This window comes from Eupeodes corollae, chromosome 2 (genome assembly GCF_945859685.1).
Source record: "Eupeodes corollae chromosome 2, idEupCoro1.1, whole genome shotgun sequence".
Lineage (NCBI taxonomy): Eukaryota > Metazoa > Arthropoda > Insecta > Diptera > Syrphidae > Eupeodes > Eupeodes corollae.
The window spans coordinates 16,400,929-16,424,102 of NC_079148.1; the positions used below are offsets into that span (position 1 = coordinate 16,400,929).

Here is a 23,174-nt window from a genome sequence, read left to right on the forward strand (position 1 = left end):
CTCTAAAAGCATTACTTATAGAAGTGTCAAAGGTTTTCACCTTTGATTCAATATCTCTTGTCGATTCAGTGAGATTCGGTAAGTTGTTTAGTTTGGAATTAGCAATTTGACTGAATTTCGTCCAGTCTGTTCTTTCGGGATTTCTGTAAGGCGGAGGGTTTTTCTACTCGAAATTAATTTGAAAAAAAATCCTCTTGTGATCCGAAAACGAATTTAAAGGGGAAACTCTCCGATTCTCCACTAATACATTACGGTTGTTTACTAAAGTAACATCGAGCACATCCTCCCATCCATCATAATTTTCCGAGCTCGGAAAGACGAAAGTGGGAGTAATACCTCTGTTACAAATGGTCATATTATTTTTAATAATAAAATCAAAAAGTGATTCTTCTCGTTCGTTGATCTCAGAGCTTCCCTTTGACAGTAACCACAGAATAATCGGTTGGGACCGTGTTCCCTATCCCTGGCAGCAAACTAGAAAGTTGCTTGTGGCATAAGCATGACCCTCATAAGGAAGAAGGTATGTCGGGACCAATTAAATTTCGAGACGGTCCTGTACTCGAGGTACTAACTATTCCCGCGAATTTGTCCACAAACTTTTTTCAGTGTGCAGAAATGTGTTCTGGCTGGAGCATGCACCAATTTCTAATGCTTGACACGGAGCGAATAAAATAAAAAGATTTTGATTTTTCTGTGTCGGTGTCTCGATCGGTGTGATGTGTATGAGGATGCACGTGCACATTAACTATTCAATTCCACCTGAATTAAGTGGCATGTTGTTATAATAAAAGCTTCAATTTTCAACGTCACTCACTCTGATCTTTCCTTTTTACGATCTTTTTCATAACTGATGTGGTAACGTCTTTGTTTGGTTGGTCGTGTATGGCATAATGTCACACCTACTGTCAGTACACCGGTGTGCACATGCGTTTAATTTCTATGGGCCGCTTAATGCTTTATAACGAAATGTCAAAAGATTTTGTATTCAAAAGGTGACAGTTCCAAAGTAATGAGGTATTTTAAATGAAACCTCTTAATGGAAATCCAAATAGAGCCACAAATTTTTAAATTACTTTTTGTGTTTTGTCGAAATAGTGTTTAAAAAATTCAATCGCAGAATGTACACTTATGCCAAATTTTATTATTTCTAAGCACAATTTTTGATGTATCTACATTTAAAGATATTCTTTCTTTAGCTAAAGACCATTAATGTGAAATTTTTTACTCAATTCTGTTACAGACCCCTATTTTGACATCTAAAGCTGTAAGACAAATGTACAATGCATCGCCTTTTTTGATTTTTCCTTAAATTATAGGTGTGCTTAAAACTTAAACATACATAGGGTAGGTATTTAAGATGCCCAAATAAAAAAAAAATGTAAACTTATGTTTAAGTTTAAAGACTTTAAATTAACACAGCTGTCAAAATGTTTTTTATGGTTGCCATCGTTTCAAATCATTTTTGTCTTATATTTTGTGAAACTATCACTTTTAAATGTACTTACCCATAGTCTACTAAATGTATCGATTTTAGTCACTTGAAGATACCTGACACACAGTGTATCTGACGTCATACTATATTAAAATTGCTACTTGCCAATTTTGGAGCTTCGATAAAAAAGTTCTTAGTATTTTTATAATTTTCAAATAGCTTACTGTACACTTAAAATTAGAAAACAGTGTTTAAAATATTACGAATCATTGAATACAGTTTTATAAAATTTTACAATGTTTCGTTAAGATGTCGTAATTCATGTAAAAAATTTAAATGATGAAATGACACAATAAATATTCTAAGCCTCTTACACTTTCTCACACTTTTTCATTAAGTGTTATAAATTTTATTATTTTAAAAATTGGAACACGAATTATGTTAACATTACATTTGTGCTAATCTTCACACATTATTTCTCTTATGTTTGAAATACACTTACGATTCTTAACAGGCATATAACTTTTATTTGTATGACTATTGCATGCTTATCATTTCATTTTAATTAAATTTATTATCATTTACAATGCTTCACATATTCTCCCCCACAGGTTTTATTGTAATCTCATGCACTTGTACATGAGGAGGTGTTGATATAGCATACATTACACCACTTGAGATATCTTCGGGAGAAAGTATTGGTGCTGCAGCAAAACCTTCAGTAATTTCGGTCTTCACTAGTCCCGGACTTACACTCTAAAATCAAAATAAGCTTCTGTGCGTCAAGAAAACAGAAAAATTCTTCAGTTCATATGCATCTTACCGTGATCTTGATTTTTGTTCCAAGGCCTTTAAATTCCTGTCGATAGACTTCCGTGATAGCAGTTACAGCATATTTCGAAGCCGGATAAACATTCAAATCGACCAAAGTCGGAAAACAAGGAATACTATGTCCGACAATACTATTTATTATCAAAACATGTCCATCGAAATTTCGATCTTTCATACTTTGAAAAGCTCTCTTAGTGGCCATGACAACACCAATAACATTTGTGTCGATAATTTCTCTCACCAGTGAAATATCCATGGTTGATAGTTTTCCCGGTCGAACTACACCAGCATTATTGACCAAAATATCAACACCTCCAAGTTTTTGAATAATCCAATCGAATGCCTGATTCACTGAGTTCTCACTCGTCACATCACATTGAAGGGCGAAAAGTCGTTTCTGTTGATCGCCAGGCAAGTTTGTCTTCAAGCCCTCAACACGTTCAACACGTCTTGCAAGACCAACTACTTTCAAACCAGAATTGAGTAAGTCTTTGACAATTGCTGCACCAATACCGGAACTTGCTCCCGTCACTACTGCAACACGATTCTGCCAACGTTCCATTATGCGTTCAATGAATATCTGATTGAGTGTGATAGTGCTAGAATAGGCCTTCAGGGCTTTTTATAGCTCTCAGTTTTTTTTAACAAACTGGCTTAATTACTGATAATGAACAAACATTAATGATATAGGAAGCATTCTCATCACTTATACCTACTCTCGTTCAAGTCTTATAAACTTTGGTTAGTTTCAAGTAACAACAAAAAGTGGAAGCAGGGGTAGACTAGGTTTGGAAAACGCTTAGTAAAAATAATATACAAATTTTTGAACGAAGTGAAACAGAAAATTTGCTAAAATATACCAATACCTTCAAGGGGTGAATTCAGTTTGTTATTCGAAATTGGCTCAGAAGTCTTTTGGTTCTTTTAAAAATTTGTGTTTGCAGGGCTTGATATTTTTATCGAGTTTCTATTTGGTTTCTTGCATTTAAAAATCTCCGAAATTGAAATGGATCGAAAGTTTCCAAAAGCTTAACTAAAGCAAAACACAATCTGAGATATTTTTTTTAGAATAAGAATTCGCCCTTTTGAATTTTGAGTTCAGAACTTGTCTTCTAATCCGCTTGTGTCTAAATATAGTGAAGGTGTGTCATTAAGTTTGTATAAATTGAGCTTTGGAATCTAAACAAAATGACCATATAGGGAAGCTTTTTGTTTTGATTATTATCAAAGTAATAAAAATAATAGTGCATGAGTTTTTATATCTTAATATGAAAGTAGCGTTTTTTCTGTTTCCTTTTTTGGAATTTCTTCTATAAGACTATTGTAGATCTTGTGAGTTCATGACTAGGCTCTCGAGACTTAGACACCATTAAAATTGAATTTTCCATTTGCTCTAAAATCATTTGTTTAAGTTCTTAGTCGTTTTTGTAAAAGTTGTCAATTTAAAAAAAAATATACTAAAATTTAAAAAAAAATGAGAAGCAGTCGTTTGGATGTAGGTATCTAAAAAATTTACTAGATGTCAGAAACTTTAGTCTTCGATGCATTAAGGTATTTTTTTTTGTTCGCAAAGCGTTTGAATTGATAAATATTTGCTTTCGGTAGTTTTTATTTTAATCGAATTTATGCCGACACTCAATGTACAGGGTTATCCATTTTGTGGTTCCAAAACTAAACTTAAATAAAACACAAACATATATTGATTCTTTTTTATTATAAAGTTTGAACGTTGACATTATGTGTGAAACATAACAACAATTAAATGACCACCACGTGAATTGTTGCAAAGCATTGATTTGGTTAGTTTCGACAACTTGAAACATATTGACGAATGTTGGTTTTTAAGCGCTCTAGAGTTAAATCTTTATCTGCATAAACACGGTCTTGACATCGCTACTACAAGAAATTACGCGACTCTTTCAATAAAGCCACATTTGCTCGAGATGGGTCGCATGTGGCTTGTTGAAACCACTTATTCTCGAAGTCGTATTCTTCAACAGCAGACACAAAAAAATCATAGGACCATAGCGGTCCATAGTTGTTTTTGAAGAAGTTAGGTCCAATAACACCTCCGGACCACAGAGTGCACCAAACAACTACTTTTTGTTAATGCAATGGCCAGTCTTCAATCACTTGGAGATTCTCTGAACCCCAAATACGACAATTTTGTTTGTTAACATACCCACCGAGGGAGAAATGTATTTCGACGCTGAAGAAAATTTTGTGTGAAAAATCGCCGTCCACCGCCTGTTGTTCAAGCATCGACGTTATGAATTTTTAACCACAACAAATTTTGCCTCCCTAGTTGCTAACCACCCTTAACAATTCTTACTGCGGCCTCAAAGTTTTGGCAGAGTTTAGTAGAAAGCTGGACCTTCAGCCAGTGACCTGTTCTTCTTGCATTTTGGGAAAGCAAATTTTACAGGTTTAACCAAAGTGTAGAAAAAGTTCCACACCAACGAACTGTGCGACGGTTGGTCACGTATTGGCCGAATAAAATCTTCAAAGGCATGAAGACGATACCCATGCCCAACAATGTGTGTAGGAAAGTCACATTAACTACAACTTAGTATTGCTGAGGGCCCATCATAAAGTATTAACGATAAAAAAATCTCTCCAAGAATATCTTAATAACTTTCATTTTAATTATAGGTTTGGGTACAGACTTTCTTCAACACGACATAAGTAGTTTTTCCTCGACCAAAATCTAGCGCGTGTAGGTACTTGGCAATGAGAGGAATTCCACACGATTTTTTCCAGAAAGCCTTGAGCTCATTGAGCTACTAGGTGATCGCATCACCTCTTTAAAGAGATCGCGTGCGATGAAAGATACCTGGCTTCTCGGTCGCACACCATAATCTTATGGATGGAGGAAGTTGCGGGACCAAGACAGATCGATCACCACACATAAGATCCGAGAGGATTGCCTTAGGGCAAGAAGCCGGAAGATTCAAGTTCGACGTGATGATGGCCACTTTTTGGATTGCGCCCAAAGCCTTTTGACGAGCCTTTTGAAAAGACCCATATAAAGTAATTTTGTTTAGCACGATAGTTTTTCTTTAAGTTTTTTTTTATTGAGCTAAAGATTTTGTTTTGTTCTGCTATGGAGAAAAGTTTTTGAGAAAGGACTACGATAGCAGTTGGAGGAAATCAAGAAAAAGCTAAGTATAGTGTTTTCTATTGTTTCTCAGAATATTGCTTCTTCTAGTGTTCTTCATTTGTTTCGAATTCGTGCTTTTGACCTTTGAGTCGAAGTATTAATTTCCAGATATTACGGGACGCGTTCACCGCTTTTGATTTTTTGGTATTATCGGAATAATTTTCTTCGAGTGATTTCTTTTATCGGTTTTGTTTTTATATCCATAACTTATTTTCTTTTGTTTGCAATACATTTATCGAGAATTGACCTTCTGTCAATCTCAATAATCTAAATCTGTATCTTTTTCTTTTATAAAAGATCATGCTTTTTAATTCCGGCTTCGGCCAAGGTTTTTTCAGCAATAAAACATAACTTTAATTTCCCATCTGGAAAACAAAACCTTTCTTTTATTTCCTAACTTGATTTGAATACTTATTTTTCCTGTTCTGGTTTTGGCAAACTTCCAGTAAAAAGTTTTGATATCATTTTGATATTAATTTTTGCCCATGTTCTGCATTTCACTTATTGTAAATACACTTTGCGAAAGTGAATTTGGGTGTTTCACAATTCGTTATCGTAAATTGGATTTTCAAACATGCAAATGGATGTTCTGTATTTCGGTTTGTTCCATTTTTCGAAAGCATTCAAATCACATTTTTTAATTTTGTGAATTGATCTTTGAAAGCTTCCTTCTGCTAGGAATCGGAGGGTTGCAACAAGTTTTGAATTGAAGAAGGTATTATAAAAGGTTCTATTTCCCTTAGAACACATAAAAAAGCGTCTTTGCTTAATCTAAAATAACTTAATTTATCAGAACAATTCTACATAATTTTCACACACGTAAAATGTGTCAGCAAATCCAATATATTTTTTTATTTTTTATTTTATCTCTTGAATTCTTCTTCCTTTTTTCACTTAAAATTGATAATAATATTGCATCCATTTTCAAAACAGCAAACATTTTACTTCGGAAACAAAAAATGTATGATTCTTCAGTTTTGACAGTTCGAAGCTAATTCGAAGTTTTCGAATTCGATCGAATTGAAGAACATGCAATTTCATTTCACGTGAAATTGAAAAGTGATTTCAATTCACTTTCGATCGAAATTCGGAACATGGGCGTTTATTTCAATTTTATTGATCACCTTGATTAATAAAATATTTACCTCATCGAAACCCCCCCTTAAGCTGAGCTAACGTGCTGGCAATACTTTTATTGCTACCTGTGGTGAATTTTTTCACCTGTTTGTCATATCGACTGACGTTTCTCGTAAAGTGTCATACTCACTCTCGCGGCACATCGGCGGTGTGCAATTTTGATATTGTTTAATTTAAAATAATTTAAAAAAATAAAAGGAATTTAACTCGCGTTCGATCTTCGACAATATTGGATTCGAAAATCGAATATTGTTTAAAAACAATCGTAATTATATTCAGTCCGTCGGGTCGCTATAAAGGTGGACAAATTCGCAACAAATGGTCACCTGGTTGTGTAAACCGGACTTTATATGGTTGAAAGTATAGATCCAAATTCAAAATACGCCATAATGTGCGTAAGACAGTCCTAATTCCTGAACACGATGAAGAATTGACACATCCTGGTGCTAGTCTTCGGCAACACTTTCAATTACAGCAGTTAAATTTTCTGTTTTACGACCGAAACGATGATGCCCAGGCCTTACAATTTCTTTAAGCTTTACTTGCTTAGTTGAACGCTTATGTAAACTTTAATCACTCCTCAAAGCATTTTTGTATTAGTTTTCAACAATTCATAAGCGTTGTGCGATAGTTAAGCGATCCATTTCCGTAAATATCAGACTTTCAAGTGACAAAAAAAAATTGTTCGACAACTTAGTTTGAAAAATGTCTAATTCCAGCTTTAAACTTTTGAAACTACAAAATTGATAACCTGTTATAATATAAAATGTAATTATAGCAGTTAGTGTTATTGGTCCCAAAGTTATCTGGGGTCATTCAAATTTTGTCACTTTTATTTTAAATTACTATGGTAAAAAACCACCCACTAAATTTTTTTTAAAAATTTTGTCTTAATCTTTTGAAAACTTTAAAGTTCTCTTCTGAAAAATGTGTAAAACAAAGTTTCGTGGTTTTTGGTTGTGACCACAGAAATGACAGAATGTTCTACTCAACTTTTTAACTCTTCTCAAAGGTTTCCAGGAATTATAAGAGTTTTAAAAAAACTTTATGAATTTTCAAGAAAAACTTAATTTTAATTAACTTTCTACCCAGATTTTTAGACTTTTAAAATTCTAAAACATATCCTACTTACCTCAGAGAACTAGTGACAAACAATATCCATTCGTAGGTATATCAATCTCAAAACCCAAAACCCAAATAAGAACCCAGTCGAATATGTTTTTCTTATAATATTCATTTTATTTTTGTTTTTGTTTCAAAGCAATATTTAGAAAGTTTAACTTTGTTTTTATTCAAAAAATCGTTTTATTTGGAAATTTCTATCAAGTCTGATAAAATGCGGCTAGTGTTAAATAAACTCGATTACGCATCACTGGAAACTTTGGTTAACATCCTTACAATGTTTGTTGCTCTTATTTCCTTATAACCTTAAAAAAAAACCTACCTATAGGTACTCGAGTATAACCATAGATATAGCCTTAGCCATCATATGGAAAAAGTTGCTCGTTTAAAACCACATATACGAACACATTATGCAAACCTATATACGTACTACGAACTATTATATTGCATAAAGTCCTTAACAAAACTTCTATTCCTCTACTATGTTTCTTTCTCTTTCTGTTCCATTATCAAATCAAAAAGAAGAAAAGAAAGGAAGAAAAAAAGCAACAACAAGAACAAAAAAAAACTTTTCCTTTTCAAAATCTACGAGTATACACTCACACACACTGAAGAAGCATTCTTTCAAAACACATTTTAAAGTTTACAAACTTTCGAAATACCTTTCAATAGATGCTAAGGCTGACTGAGCTTGGTCTTGGATCTGGGCTGGGTTGGTAAGTTTGGTTGGTATGTTTTAGAAAACTGTGAAAACTTCCTTTTTTGTGGTTCCCTATATACCATCACGATGCGGGGATGTCCTTGCTATTGCCTGGGTTAAAGAAAAAAAAGCTTTACTCATGTTGACGAACATTACCTTTACACTTCCGCATGGATTATAGATGGCCTATCCATCGACCAAAATATTGCATCACCTGGCTTTCGCTATATCGTCTTTGCCATTAAAGCGGTGCCTTTTTTTGTCCAACTTTCAATTTTTCTCTGTCAGCGATAACCTGAAGCTTAACAAAAGGGCGAGTGCTACAAAATAAACATAAAACCCCTTCCAAAAAATTGAGCATTTCACTGTTAACCAAGTTATAGTCAATCTTGAATGAATTTGATAGAAAAACCAAAGTGTATGGGGCCCTGGTTGGGAATCAAGTTCTGTTCTGGCACAATGCCTCAGGAATTTAATCTCGGCATTGTTCAGCGTTTTCGTTTTCGCTTATGGAAAGCACCCGCATTATTATAAAGCAATCCGTACGCTCTCTCTCTAAGGGACGGTGCGGCTTATTGCGAATAGACTTTTTCAGGCCAAACAGCTCAACTGCGGCGGCCATGGGCTTTGTGCCTTTTGTATACATATGGCCCAGGAAAGAAAATCACTTTTGTTATGACTCCAGGAAATTCCTGGGTTTTGTTCAATGAATCGTTGTAGTCTTCGCCGTCGTCGTCTTCGTTTTCGTCTTTGGTCGCCAGGATATGATTATGAAGTCTTTTGTCAAGCCGAATTTTGTGGTTTACAATACCTAACCCATATATTATTGAAAGCTTTTTTTCGAAGAGTAGGTATATCTTAAATCGGGGAGACCCCTTTACAGTCTGTCTTTTGGATAGAACATATTTATAATAAATGTCAGTTTCTTTGTTAGCGATTATGGCGCAATTTGAATTTTTCTTTGCATCGTTGAAGAGGAGATTGGCGATGAGTGTATAGATTTTTTTGTGATTTTATGATGCTGTAAAACTATAAACTTCTTTTTACCAAAGGGTTCTATAAGATTCTTCACTTTAACAAAGAATTTTCTTAATCAAATTTAAGGTATAATGAACGTATTGATGGGAATTTATTTTTTATCCAAAAATGTTTTCGTTATACCTGAACAAGGTACACGAGTATTTGACGAATTTTAAGGAAAATCTTTTAGAAAAAACATCGATTTTATTGAAGAAGTGAAAGTGGAGACATTTTTTAAGGAAGAATAAATCGAAAAGTGCAAGGATTTCGTTTTTAATTGCTTAAAAGGAAATAAGTGTTAAATAAGCAAGAGAAAATTCATTAATCGAAAAGATATAAGGGGAATATTTTGCCATTCTATGTTTTCTATGTTTTGTGTCTGCTGCTTCGCTAACAACGCATATTATCAACTTAGGAAAGTTGCTGGTTGTATTTGCTTACCTTGAATTATTTACTTTCCACTTATTTGCAGTTAATTAGTCCTAACTTATTTGTAAAACTAACAGACCATATAAAAAAAATCTTGCAAAAGTTGGTACCTTGACATCCAAAAAACATAGAATTAATTTAAAGTGACAATTAACGTTAAATTAACAACAAATTAATTACTGAGCAAACAAAATATTTAACACAAAAAATAAATAAATAATTTGATTTGCAGTTGTATTCAGTGCAGTCTTACCAGAATATAGTTTATTGAAAATAAATAAACATTGAAAACATAGAACGAACAAAATAAAATTTTTCATAAATAGAAAATGAAAAATTATCGATAAATTAATACAAAAAAAAAATTGACAAAAAGTTAACAAAAAACATAGAAAATATGTAACAACAACATTTAAACTGTTGCAACTAAGTTAAGACAAATCAAATCCAAGTTTAGAGCCATTTAAGCTTTCATTATACCTTAATTTTCAGAAGGCAAATAATATCGTGTTAGAAAATTATCAAAATAAAATAACATAGAACGACAGAATCAACATTTTCATAGATAAGTTAACGAAACGAAAAACATGCCTGCAAAAATGGTTACAAATAAGAAAATAAATTTATTTTAACATTGAAAATTGTTGATATAACCCTTCTTCATAAATAGGTTTAGCTTTAAGTAGCCCTCTACTTAGATAGCTGTCACATTTGGAGCCGTCATCTTAATATTCCGAAATTGTTAAAGTTCACTAAAAAACTTTGGTGGTGATTGTTATCGATAATTGTAAATTATTTGCGGCAAACCAACAGATAGTTCAATATAAATAGTTTTAACATGTTATCAAAATGGAAACTTAGTACCTTAACACCAACAACTAAGGAGATTTAAGGAGACTTTAAATTTTTTACAAATAATTGACGGTAAATTAGCAACAAAATAATGAGAAAAAAAACCTTTTACACAAACGAATACATACATCATTTTATCTGTCTTTTTATGACGGACAAAATATAATGTTGTCATTTATAACTTATGAGAAATTTAATTTGATTCGTTCTAAGTTTTCTATGTTTTTTTTTTTTAAGTTGACATATTACAAAAGTTAGCAAAAATTAAAAAAAAAACATAGAAAACATGGAACAACAAAATTAAAACTGGGTCAACTAATTAAAATTAAGATACCTCCGTTTTCGGAAGGCACTTAATGTCAAGTTAGAAAATAAACAAAATAACATAGAAAACGTAGAATGACAGAATAAAATCAATCAACTTAAGTGAACCTTAGGCCATAATGGCCATAATTGTATTTGTCATAAAAATAATGTTGTCATTTACAACTTATGAGGAATTTAATTTGTTTCGTTTTATGTTTTCTATGTTTTTCTGTGATTTGACATATTAAAAAAGTTAGTAGAAACCTAAAAAAAACATAGAAAACATGAAACAAAAATATATAAACTGGTCGACTAATTGATAGCAATTTAAAATACCTTCATTTTCGGGAGTTAGAAAATAAACAAAATAACATAGAAAACATAGAACGACAGAATCAAAATTATCATAGCTAAATAAACGAAACATAATAATGTATCTGTAAGATTGTTTGAAAATAAGAAAATTCAATTAGTTTTACATTGAACATTTTTGATATAAAAGGTTTTCATAAAAAGGTTTAGTTTTAGGAAGCTCGGTATTTAGCAGTTGTTAATTTGGAGCTGTCATCTTTCGACATCTATGACTAAAAATTGGACAATACGCACTTCATAAACGCATTGAAATTGTCAAAATTTACTAAAAAACAGAGAAGCAAATATTTTTAGGTTTTGATATTGAATTGGTGAAAGATTTAAACTGTTGGGATAAAGTGGTGTTAATAATTAAAGCCATATTCGTCAAGAGCATTTGAAAATATTGCTAATGTAGTATCACAGGATTTCATTTTTGTTTTCCTCGTCGATTTATATAATCAAACTTAAAACTTATGTTTTAAGACTTTTAAATTTCAGTTAACAAAATAACTCCAAGCACTGAGCTCTTTAAGTGCCTCAAAATTGTAGGTAATGTGGCCGAATTTCAATTGAGATGCTATTGTAATAAGTAGGATTATCTCAATTAGTAATTTTGAGTCTTTCTTATTATTTTGGTCTCGTTGCGAGTAGTTTTAAAAAAGCACTTTAAGCTAAGAAGCTTATCAAAAAAAAAATCTTCTTCCCCCTCAAATTATCGACCGATTACACTAACGTCCGTTCTTTCAAAGGCCGTAAAAACGCTGATTGTTATTTATCAATTTTAGAAGTATTTCACAGCTCGAAGGCTTCTTAATAGCCAACATTAAGGTTTTCATAGCAGTAGGTTCACTGGTGACTTCATAGTCAATCTCCCTAAAAAGTGGGACAAATCTTCACATTATTTTTTAGGCACTTGGTATTTCAAAGGCATTGGAATTTTCAAGTTGGCATCCTGTTCCCTTATAGAAAATGCGTGCTTTTAGTATCGGCAACTCTTCTTCGTTGAGTTAAAAAAATTTTTCAGTAAAACTTGTTTTCGACGGGCTTAAATCAGAAACTCACAATATTAATGGTGATGTACCCCAGGCATCCGTTTTTTCTCCGGGTCTCTTCCTGATTTTTGAAACGAACTCCAGTCTGAAACATTTAACGCAATAAATTGTTTCGCTGAAAATAGTGTCTCTTAGCTTTTTTATTCTTGAGTAAAACTTCCATCTTTGGGGAAGTGCTTTAGAAAGTTACTTAAACCTCTTGAACAGTAGCCTCTTGAAGGTGAGATTTTAAAACGATTTGTGAAAATAAAAGACATTAACGTCACTTTAATATTGTCGTAGACCACCTCAACCTCTTTTGTGATTATTGTAACGGTCTATGATCTGTATTCAACTTATTGAACAATAATACTCGCGTCTGTAAGAAAGCCCATCTGTTTGCCCTTGGAACAACATTCGCCGTAGGTACTTCAAAGTTCAGAGATATTTTCTTTTGCCGTACTACACGAATGTCCAACGTCCTTATACGCTCTGTTGGAAAATAATTAACAACTACATCAGCAAAACACGCCCCAAAATATTCAAAACCTTAGATATATAACTTATATTAGATAATTTCGAACTTTAAACACTTCCATCACAGTTAATAGCACTTCTGGAGATTTAAATTTCTGTCTTCTGTCATATTAATACGATTGATATCATCTACTTCAAGAAACTTTACATTTTACCTATAGCAGGATATATAGACTTACATTTATAACATCTTGAATAGAAACATTTCTCATTTGTCTCGATTTCAATCCATGATGAGAAATTCACTTAGTCCTTAGTCTGATGGTATTTCTTTGGTCTGCTATATAAGATGTCCCCGTTCATGCATATTCATTTTGAGAAACTCCCTTACCTACCCACCTTTAGTCTATGATAACCGGCAAGTCCCCATTCTCTCTCTCTCTCTCTTTCTCTCTATTTCTATAGGTATACAACTTGAGTTGAGTTTTGGGACTTAAAGCCAAACTTTTACAATTCATTTTCTAAGATCGTATTCCAGGACAACTCGTGTACACTTTCTTTGGCCAACTATATAACATCCCCAGCTCGCCCCCACCCCCGTCTTCGAATCTAACCAAATATATCCAAATGGCTTATGGTAAGGATTTTCTACGGTATCACTCTTCTTGTTTGACTCGTCCTCGTCGTCATCATAGTCGGACTTGGGAGTCGATGTAGTTGGTAGTTGGTAGTTGGTTAAGTTGGGACTGCCTTTTAAGTTCTGTTGTGAGTGGGGCAATTTAGGAAGTCACTCTGCGATAGAGTTACTCCTAAGCTGGTGGTATTTGCTTAAGGACACATATGCAGATGCTGACGAAGCATTTTGGTTTCAAGGATGTTTGAGGCTGAAGGCTGCGGGCTGGATTGGTGTCCTATGACTCTGACTCTGAAACTGACTCAAAATGGTTTATGAATTTTATTCCTTCTTTTTTTTATTCTATTTGTTGGTCTTGTCTGTTTTTAAGGGTTAACCATGTATAGTTTTGGAATGACTATGACTACGACTACGACGACAAGGACGACGAGGACGACCAGTTTGTTGGACATTTTTGCTGGTGGTCTTCTAGGAATAACTGTATACAAAGATACTGAATCCATTTGCCTGAGTGAACGTGATGGATTATAATTAATTGAATTTGACAGATGTAGAAAATAGTATACGTATCTGTTTGTCTATTACGTTTTGTGCGGTTGGTGACCAATTTATGTGATGTGCGTCATTTTGAATGGAATGATTTATTTATTTATTTTATTATGAACTCTTACACATACATATATGTATATCTTTTGAGAAAAAAAGTATAGCGTAAGAAAATATTTTAAACCTCAGACGTTTGTCTTTTTGTATGTTTGTTCTTCAATGATTATAAGATTTGGTTTGATATAAATTCAATTTAATTGAAGTTCAATTGATCTTAAATACCTCTCTGGCAGATGCGACAGCACGGAATCATACTTAGGGGAATCGCATATCTTCTAGAGTAGACGTCACTTGAGCTTTTGATGATGGGATTATAGACAATTGTTCCACTTAAAAACAAAGCTATCAAAGCCAAAGATTCATTTGATAACATTGTATTAGTTAGTTAGGAAGACGAACACTTGACCCCTTATTCATCCGGACTATATTGGTTTTTCTATAAGAATTAAGTATTTACTTAGAGTTAATGAAAAGTGCTTATATTTTTTTATTTTAAATTTGGATAAAGAGCAGTTCTACTTTATTGATACTTTCATTTATTTTAAGAGTTGAATATAAGGTCTTAAAGAATGTAAACAACCTAAAGGAAAGGATTTTTTTGTAGAAACTGCGGTCTAAGTAAAATAGTTCATCACCTGCAACAGATGGCGTTATCGGTGATGAACGCTATTGTTTTTTGGAAAGATTAAGATCTACGGGTATTAATTAATCAAACAAGAGTTGATTATTTTTAAATAGCTCAGGAAAAATACGTACTTAATTCAAAGAATTTTAAGAAAGCTCAATTAAGATTAATACCCTTATTTATTTTTGCATCGTTTCCACTTTTTAAAAAGTAATTGTTTAAACCAGAAATAAGCAATTAAGGGAGGGAGAAAGGGGGTCAAGAGTGCTTTTTTCGAATATGTTGTAATATTTTCGAAGTGACTTTCAAGCAAGTGTAATTGTATTCCTTTTCAACCTTAAATTATTTGCTCAAGTACAAAAAAATTAAGGATTATAAATTAAGGTTTTTTAAACAGCTTCGTTTTAAGTATTTTTTTTTTTTTTTAAAGACCAAAAACAACAAAAAGAAAAATTTATTTTTTTTAATGGTGTATTTGATTATTGCATTTGTAAAAAAAATCAAACTCATGATTTTAATCAAACAAACCGATGGTAGAGAAGTCGAAAAAAGTTTGTCCTCCTATTCCGTGTGCCCTCGCCACTGTAGTTTAAACTTGAAAAAAAGATTTGCCGATTTGTCTTGTTTGTAGGATTCTAAATGTTCGTGTTTTGTTATTGTTTAAAAAGTTATTAGTTGAATTATTCTAAGAAAAATAGAAATTACTAACAACATTTTAAATATACTTTTATTATAAAATCTATTTTTGTAAACGAGATTTTTAGTCGAAAACCAATTTTTACCAATCTTAAACAGGATTTGCGTACTACTTTCTGTAGGTTTTAATTTGTTATGAAAAAAACTGTCTCGATTTTACTCAAAATTAAACCAAATTTTAAAAACAACTATTCTTATTAGATTAAATTAGTTTTTGTAGCCATGTTCCATATATTTGAAAAAATATTTGAGTCGGAAATCAATTTTTACCAACTTTTGGTAATGTTTATTTTAATTTTTTATAATAAAAAACCTGTCAATTCGATTTTTCTCAAAACTTTACTTTATGTTCAAAACGTTATTCTTCCTTGCACAAAATTATTTTGGAGATAAAATCATTTATTGTTCGTAAAACATTCGAGGTGACAAATATTTTTGTTCAGTTTTTTTATTTAAAAAAAAAAAAGTTAATTAGATTTATTTTCCAAAAATATACTAGTTTGGAAGTGATACCAAAGTACAATAAAAAAATTCAAAATTTAATTAAAGTCTCAAGCGTTATTAGTTCGTGGAATATTTTGGGTTAATCAAAATGTTAATTTGTTTTTTAAATTGATATGGTAAAAAAAACCATCCACGCAATATTTTTGAGAGTTCTTTCTGCATCTTTCTGCATTATTATCTGTATAACAAAATTTTTTTGATGTAAGTGCCCTAGATGATTATCAGGACAAGCAATTATTGAATCCTTTGCAATCTTGATTTCGGTCGGGACATAGCTGTGTTTTAGCTTTACTGAACGTACCTGATGACATAAGACATGCTTTGGACAATATATTTACAACTGTTATAACCTTACTTGACTTTTCAAAGGTATTTGACTGTGTTAACCATAATCTTCTCTGTGATAAATTGACGACTCTATTTAGCTTCTCTGACATAACTGAAAAACTTATTTACTCATATTTGACCGTGTCTTGTAATGGTAGAATTTCCCCGTTTCTCCCTGTTAATAATGGTGTTCCCCAAGGATCAATCCTTGGACCTTTACTGTTTTCATTGTTCATTAATGATCTGCCCTCTGTTTTGTCTTACTGTCAGTTTCATATCTATGCAGATAATGTCCACTTATATATTAGTTTTCTTGAGATGATGCTTAAGGATGCAATATCTTAAATGAACATTGATTTACAGGCAATATATGATTGGTCGGCACGGAACGGACTTAAACTCAATACTGAAAAAACGAAACAAACCAAACCCAGATAGTTTCCATCCCCTTATGTTGAATAATTGTATTATTGAATATGTTGTCCAAGTTTGAAATTTGAGTGTGGTCTTTAATAACAGGTTAACTTGGAATAACCATGTCGATACAGTTGTTTCAAAGATTTATGCTTCCCTTAGAAGACTATCTGTTACGTGACAACGCGAACGCACTCACAAAAGATGATTTATATTCGTCTGCCGTCCGTCCGTTTTTGTGGGCACTTGTACTAAAGCATTTTAATATAATATTTTATTAAACGTAGACGATTCACAGGCACAGTGACAGGCACAGTGACAGGCTTAATTTTTTTTTCTATACATTCCATTTTATTGCGCTCGTTTACTTTTACGTGTTTGACATCGCACAGGCAATTTTAAACTTCCCATAGGAAGTTATTGTAATGGGTCCGATTTGTCAAATTGCAAATTTTGACATTTCTCGACGTTTCAAGGTCCCTAGAGTCGAAATAAAAGATTTTTAGAAAGATGTCTGTGTGTGCGTGTGTACGAACGTTTGTACGTCCGTACGTCCGTACATTCGCGACGTTTTTTTCGTTGTCCATAGCTCAAGAACCAGAAGAGATATCGACTTCAAATAAATTTTGTTATACAGATAATAAGGCAGAAAGATGCAGAAAGGGCTCTCAAGACAATTGCGTGGGTGGTTTTTTTACCATAGCAGTTTGAAAAAAAGGTGAAAATTTTGGTTAACCCTAAATATCTTACGAACCAAAAACGCTAGAGACTTGAATTAAATTTTATATAATATATTGTAACGTGACACAAAACAGGTATATTTTTTGAAACAAATCAATATAACGGTTTTTTTTAAAAATCAATAAAAGTGAAAAAAAAATTTGTCAACTCCAAAATTTTACGACCGAAATATGATTTCATCTCTAAAACAATTTTGTGCAACGAAAAGTAATGTTTTTGATATCTGATAAAATTTTGAGAAAAATCTAATTGACAGTTTTTTTTACAAAAAATAAAACCTAAAAAAAAAAGGAATAAAAGTTGGTAAACATTGATTTTCGACTCAAATATCTCTTCAAAAATTTTAAATATTGGCTTCAAACTAATTTTATCTTGTAAGAAATATTGTTTTCAACAGTTGGTAAAATTTTTTAAAAATTCGAATTTACAGTTTTCTTACAAAAAATAAAACTCTAAAAAAAACAATACTAAAACTTGGTAAAAATTTACTTTCGGCTCAAATAGCTTTTCAAAAATTAAAAATATTGGCTTCAAATTTATTTTATTTCAGAGAAAATATTGTTTTCAATATTCAGTAATTTTTATATAAAAATCCAACAGTCCGTTTTTTCATAAAAAATTAAATCTACATACAATAAATAGTACGCAAATTTGGTAAAAATACATATAGACAAACTTTGAAGCAAGACAAATCGACAGACGGGATGGGAAATTATTAGTGTGGGCCGCATCCCAGCCTCTTTTTCGTTCATGCTGTTAGACTGTGGAATAACCTTCCCATTCACATGAGGTCTAGAATCCAAAACAGAAAGTTTCAAGCAATTTGTTTTGAATATTTCACCAACTTGAACTGAACATACTTTTAAATTAATCATTTTTAATTTTATTTTCCTTGCGTCTTGATTCAGATAACTTTTAATTGACATGTCTTCAATTCTTAATTAATTTTAGTCTATTTATAATGTATAATTCATTTTGTTTTCACACGTTTGTTAATATTTCTTTTGTTAATTGTATCTTAAATCAATGTTTTATATCCTGTACTGTTTATAAGTTTAACTTGATGTACAGCTGACATACAAATAAAGAAATATCAAAATATCAAATATCTATATCTCTACTTGTTCTTAAGCTATGGGCTATGAAAAATACTTCGCGAACGTTCTGACGTACGAACGTATGTACACACTCACGCACATATGTACATCCCTCCAAAAATCTTATATTTCAACTCTAGGGACCTTGAAAAGCCGAGAAATGCCAACATTTTTCATTCGACAAATCGGACCGTTTACAAGAACGTCCTTTTGGAAGTTAAAAAAGTTTTAAAGCAGTTTTAATACTAAAACGTTCTGTAACATAGTCAAAAATCAAACATTTTGTTTTTTAAGATTTTCCAAAAACTAATGACCGGTTTCAATAATTTTTTTTTGCAAAAGCTCTTGTCTATATATTTGATGATCAAAAATGTCATGACTTATTTGAATATAAAATTTTATAAGCACTCAATAACATGCATACCAAAAATATTTTTAGGACCAAATTTAAAAGTTGTAAAGATACAACACAAATGATTTTCGAATCAACATTCAATGAGGTTTTTTTTTATGATTTAATAACATTTAAATGTTATAGAAGACAAACTCATATAAAAATTAAGTTTTAAAATTTTAAATATAAATACGATTACTAAACAAATAATTTTTATACACGAACAATTACGTTCAAGCCAGTCGTTTACTTGAGTTTTTAAATTTAAAAAAAACTTTTTGGTTTTTTGTTAAAATTTCGTATCTCAAAAACAAGCAAACATTTTTTAAAGAAATTCAAATATTAAATGAATGCTTATAAGCACAAAATATCTAATACCTAAATAATTATAAACAAAATAGTGTAAAACGTGTAAGTGTGTTAGACATGTTTTAAGAAAAACTGTTCATTGATTTTTATAAATCAAAATTTTTTACTAAATTGATATAATTTGAAAAACATGCCTAAGTTTTTTAAAATTCATTATTGTATTGACCTTTAAAACAAATTTATTTCAAGTCGATATCTTTATGCATTCTTAAGACTTGATTTCTTGAGTAGAAAAAAGTTTTCCGAACGTTTGCACAAGCAGACGATTCCAAAAACCTTACGCCAAGAAATTTCAAAATTGAACAATAACATTAAATGAAAAGTTAAAGATTTTACACAACATTATAAACATAAACAAAAACCCTTCTGATTAAAATAAGAATTTTTCAAATCAATTTTTCGTATTACCACTTTCACTTCCGAAATTGATAAAGTTTGTCAGCTTTGTTGTTGTAATTTGTTTTCGAAATATTGACGAAAATTCCCAAGTCATTACACATTTTTACTTCACAACATAAATAAAGTGTGAAGAAGACAAAATAAACAAATGCACTTTTCGAAAACTCTATTAAATAAACAAAACACACTTTTTATCTTATCAGCTCCGTCTTATGTACTTCTAAAATATACTGATTGGTTATTTTTAATTATTGTATTCACATAAATAATCAGAAAAGCTTTCGAGACAAAAACCAGACAAGTTCTTTATTATTTTTACGTAGTCGATATATTTATCTTTGAAAGTGAATACAAGCTATATATTTTATTCAAAACTAAAAACAAGAAATAAGTGGATTAAAAATTTGATATAATATAAAATACTCGTGCGGTTGTTTTTTTTATTTAAACATTTTTTTTTTCAAAACCTTTCTCCAACTGGTTTTACGACTATTTCATGGATCTGTACATGAGGAGGCGTTGAAATGGCAAACATTACAGCTTGAGAAATATCTTCTGCATTCAAATAAACTCCTATTTCGTTGTATAGTTCATCTGGGATGATTTCTGTGCGAACAAGTCCTGGACTGATGCTCTAAAAATAGTATACAAATGTTTCTTTATGACCTTTCAAGGTATTATACAATATTTTTGCCTTACAGTTGTTTTAATTTTGGTTCCCAAATCCCTAAGTTCGTTGCGCATAACTTCATTGATAGCAGTTACAGCGAATTTAGTGGGAGGATAGATATTATAGCTGAGTCCAGGTCTAGTAATGGGCACATTATGTCCAGCGATACTGTTAATATGGACAATGTGTCCATCAAAGTTTCGGGCTTTCATGCTCTTGAATGCTGCCTGAGTGCAGTAGATGAGACCTCTTACATTGATATTCAGAACTTCATCCATAACAGCCATATCAATTTCAACTAAATTTCCTGGTCTTGTTGTCCCGGCATTATTGACAAGAATATCAGTTCCTCCAAGAGTTTGTTCGATCCATTCAAATGTTGTTTTGACATCGTCTTCTTTTGTAATATCACATTTTTTCACAAAGAAACGTTCTCGAACATCATCCGAAGGCAATTCGGAACGAATTTTATCCAGACGATCTTCTCGACGGGCCAAAGCGACAACCCTTAGTCCAGCGGCTACTAAATCTTTGGCAATAGCCTCACCTATTCCACTACTTGCTCCGGTCACAACTGCTACACGATTTTGCCAACGATCCATGATCAACGATTGTTGAAGACTGAATTCTCAAAAATTTGTATTATTTATTCGATCGTATAGTTTAATTGTTTTAATTTAAAAAGCTCGATAAAAATAATAAAACAAGAAAATGCAAAGTGATACGCACTAGACTCTAGAAAAATAATAAACCTACATCAATTCAATTCTTGTTAAGCTTTGAGAAAGAGCTTTTGAAGTTACACTGAGAAAAAACCAATAATATTATAATGATTACAGTTTTTTGGAAAAATTATTAAAGACACTTAGGAAGTTATTGTATTCTGTTAGATTTGTCGAATTGAAAATTTTAACATTTGTCGATGTTTTAAGATTTTTAGAACCTAAATCAAAGAGTTTTAGAGAGACGTTGGTAGGAACGTACGTTCAGGATACCTTTTTTCGTTGTTAATATATCAAGAATCTGAGGTATTGACTTTAAATTATTTTTGTCTTACAATAATATATTATAATGCGAAGTGATAAAAATTAGTATTATTTCGAAAAAACAAACGATCAACGGTTTTTTGTACTAACTAAAAAAAACTGAAAACAAAACATTTGTCACCTCGAATATTGTACGGACAAAAAATTAAATTACTTGCAGAATAATGCTTGCAACGGAAAATAAAGTTTTTGACATATGGTTAACTTTTGAGAAAAATATAAAATTAAATTTTCTTACAAAAATAAATGCCGAAATTTCGTAAAATTGTTTTTTAACTGAAATATCTTAGCGAGGTTTAAAAATATTGTCTTCCAAAAATGCAAGTCAACGACGAGCGTGAGAAGTTCAATAGTTGAGCATAACGACGAGTTGAGGTGGCTCTTAATCGACACTAAAAGAACAGCAGCAATGTTTTGTAAGCACATTTTTACGATTAAATTAACTGGAAAAACTACGGTGTACGTGATATGAATTTTAATTTGACGCCCATTTTAATTACAAGCCTAAATAACTTTAACGTATTGCTCGATTTTGTATCTGTCCGTGTATTAAATTGAATAAGATAGAAATTAAGAAATGTCAAATAAAATGCAGAAAAATACTTGACGTTTAGGTGTGGTTCACATTCAAAGGAAAGTGGTTGCACTGGTTCTTATTATTAGTCGTGTTTATATATTTGTAGTGGTGTTAAATTTCACTGAATAAGTGAATTTATTTTGTTTTACTCAATAACTTTATCAAATATTGTGTTATAAAAGCATTTTAATCAATTTCATTTTTCTTGAATTTTGTGATATTTTGTTTAAAACTAAAGTTCTCCCCGGTAAGGTGTTCAGTATTTTTGTTTTTTCCAAAGTGTTCGCTTGTCCATGTGTGAGTGCTTTTTGTTTTCAATTATTTTATATTTGATTTTCCCCTATACTTTCTTTGTTTGACTATATTGATTCCACCTTATTAGTTTAATTTCATTATATTTTTGTCAACCAATTTTAAGGGCCTTGCGTAGGCCAGTGAGTAAAAGTTTGGTTTAATTAAGACTTTTTTTGAAGCACGTAGGTACGAGTTCCGCTTCCAGTGGTATTTTTTTTTATTATTTAATTTAAATACCATTTTATCTATATTTTTTTTAAATTATTTATTTTAACACTCCTTCGGAAATATGGATTGCTACAATAAAAACTGTCAAGAGGGTGCTAATAATAATCCTCTATTTGCTTGTTTCGGATCCTGTGGTAATCTTTACAATGCAAAATGCGTTGGTTCAACCAACGCTTTCATTGAAAAAATAGCCAATTCGAAATTTGCTTACTGGTACTGTCACGACTGCCGTAAGCTCTCTGTATCTCAACTAGCTTTTAAAATGTCCTCTTTTAAAGCTGACATTAGCCGCGTTTTATTATCACCATGATCTGATCCGGATCTTGGATTTACATGCATTACAACAACAACACAAGATCCTGCTTTGTGTTTGGATCTCAATTTGAGATCCAAAATTTAATTCTTTTTTTCACAACAAGGAGCGCTCTATCATTGTGATTTCACATGTAAATGTTGGTATCATTGCAAACAAATTAAATAAAACCTGTATTGCCATATAAACATTTCAATTTGACTGAAATAAAATGTTTTTTTTTTTAAATAAAAAGCGAGAAGCTTTATATTTATTTATTTGGTATATAATCCATGAAATAATTAGATATTTTAACAAAACTAATTAATTGGTGAAATTCAAATAATTAAGTCCAAAAAAGTGTATATTTGACATAATTTATGGGTATTATTTTCCCCAAAAAAAGGAAC

At 31.5% G+C, this 23,174-nt stretch overlaps 2 protein-coding genes across 3 annotated transcripts in view; both read right to left on the reverse strand.

The window, feature by feature from the left end:
* The window catches only part of LOC129948222 (farnesol dehydrogenase-like), an 87,588-nt gene extending 66,624 nt beyond the window's left edge, over positions 1–20,964 (reverse strand). The window contains exons 1-2 of one of the 2 annotated variants that reach the window (XM_056059132.1): positions 20,357–20,962; positions 19,795–20,291 (exon numbers count right to left, since the gene is read on the reverse strand). In XM_056059132.1, coding sequence (XP_055915107.1) covers positions 20,118–20,291; positions 20,357–20,929 — 747 coding nt within the window. In that variant the 5' untranslated portion in view covers positions 20,930–20,962 and the 3' untranslated portion in view covers positions 19,795–20,117. Of the gene's footprint in view, positions 1–19,794; positions 20,292–20,356 lie in introns of those variants that run through there. The other variant, XM_056059134.1, reaches the window with a different exon arrangement.
* LOC129948224 (farnesol dehydrogenase-like) lies at positions 1,981–2,873 on the reverse strand. Its single transcript, XM_056059137.1, has 2 exons — positions 2,256–2,873; positions 1,981–2,188 (listed from the first exon to the last, which is right to left on the reverse strand). The coding sequence occupies exons 1-2, from the start codon at positions 2,823–2,825 to the stop codon at positions 2,024–2,026; spliced, it is 735 nt and encodes a 244-aa protein (XP_055915112.1). The 5' UTR covers positions 2,826–2,873; the 3' UTR covers positions 1,981–2,023.
* Positions 20,965–23,174: the final 2,210 nt, after the last annotated feature.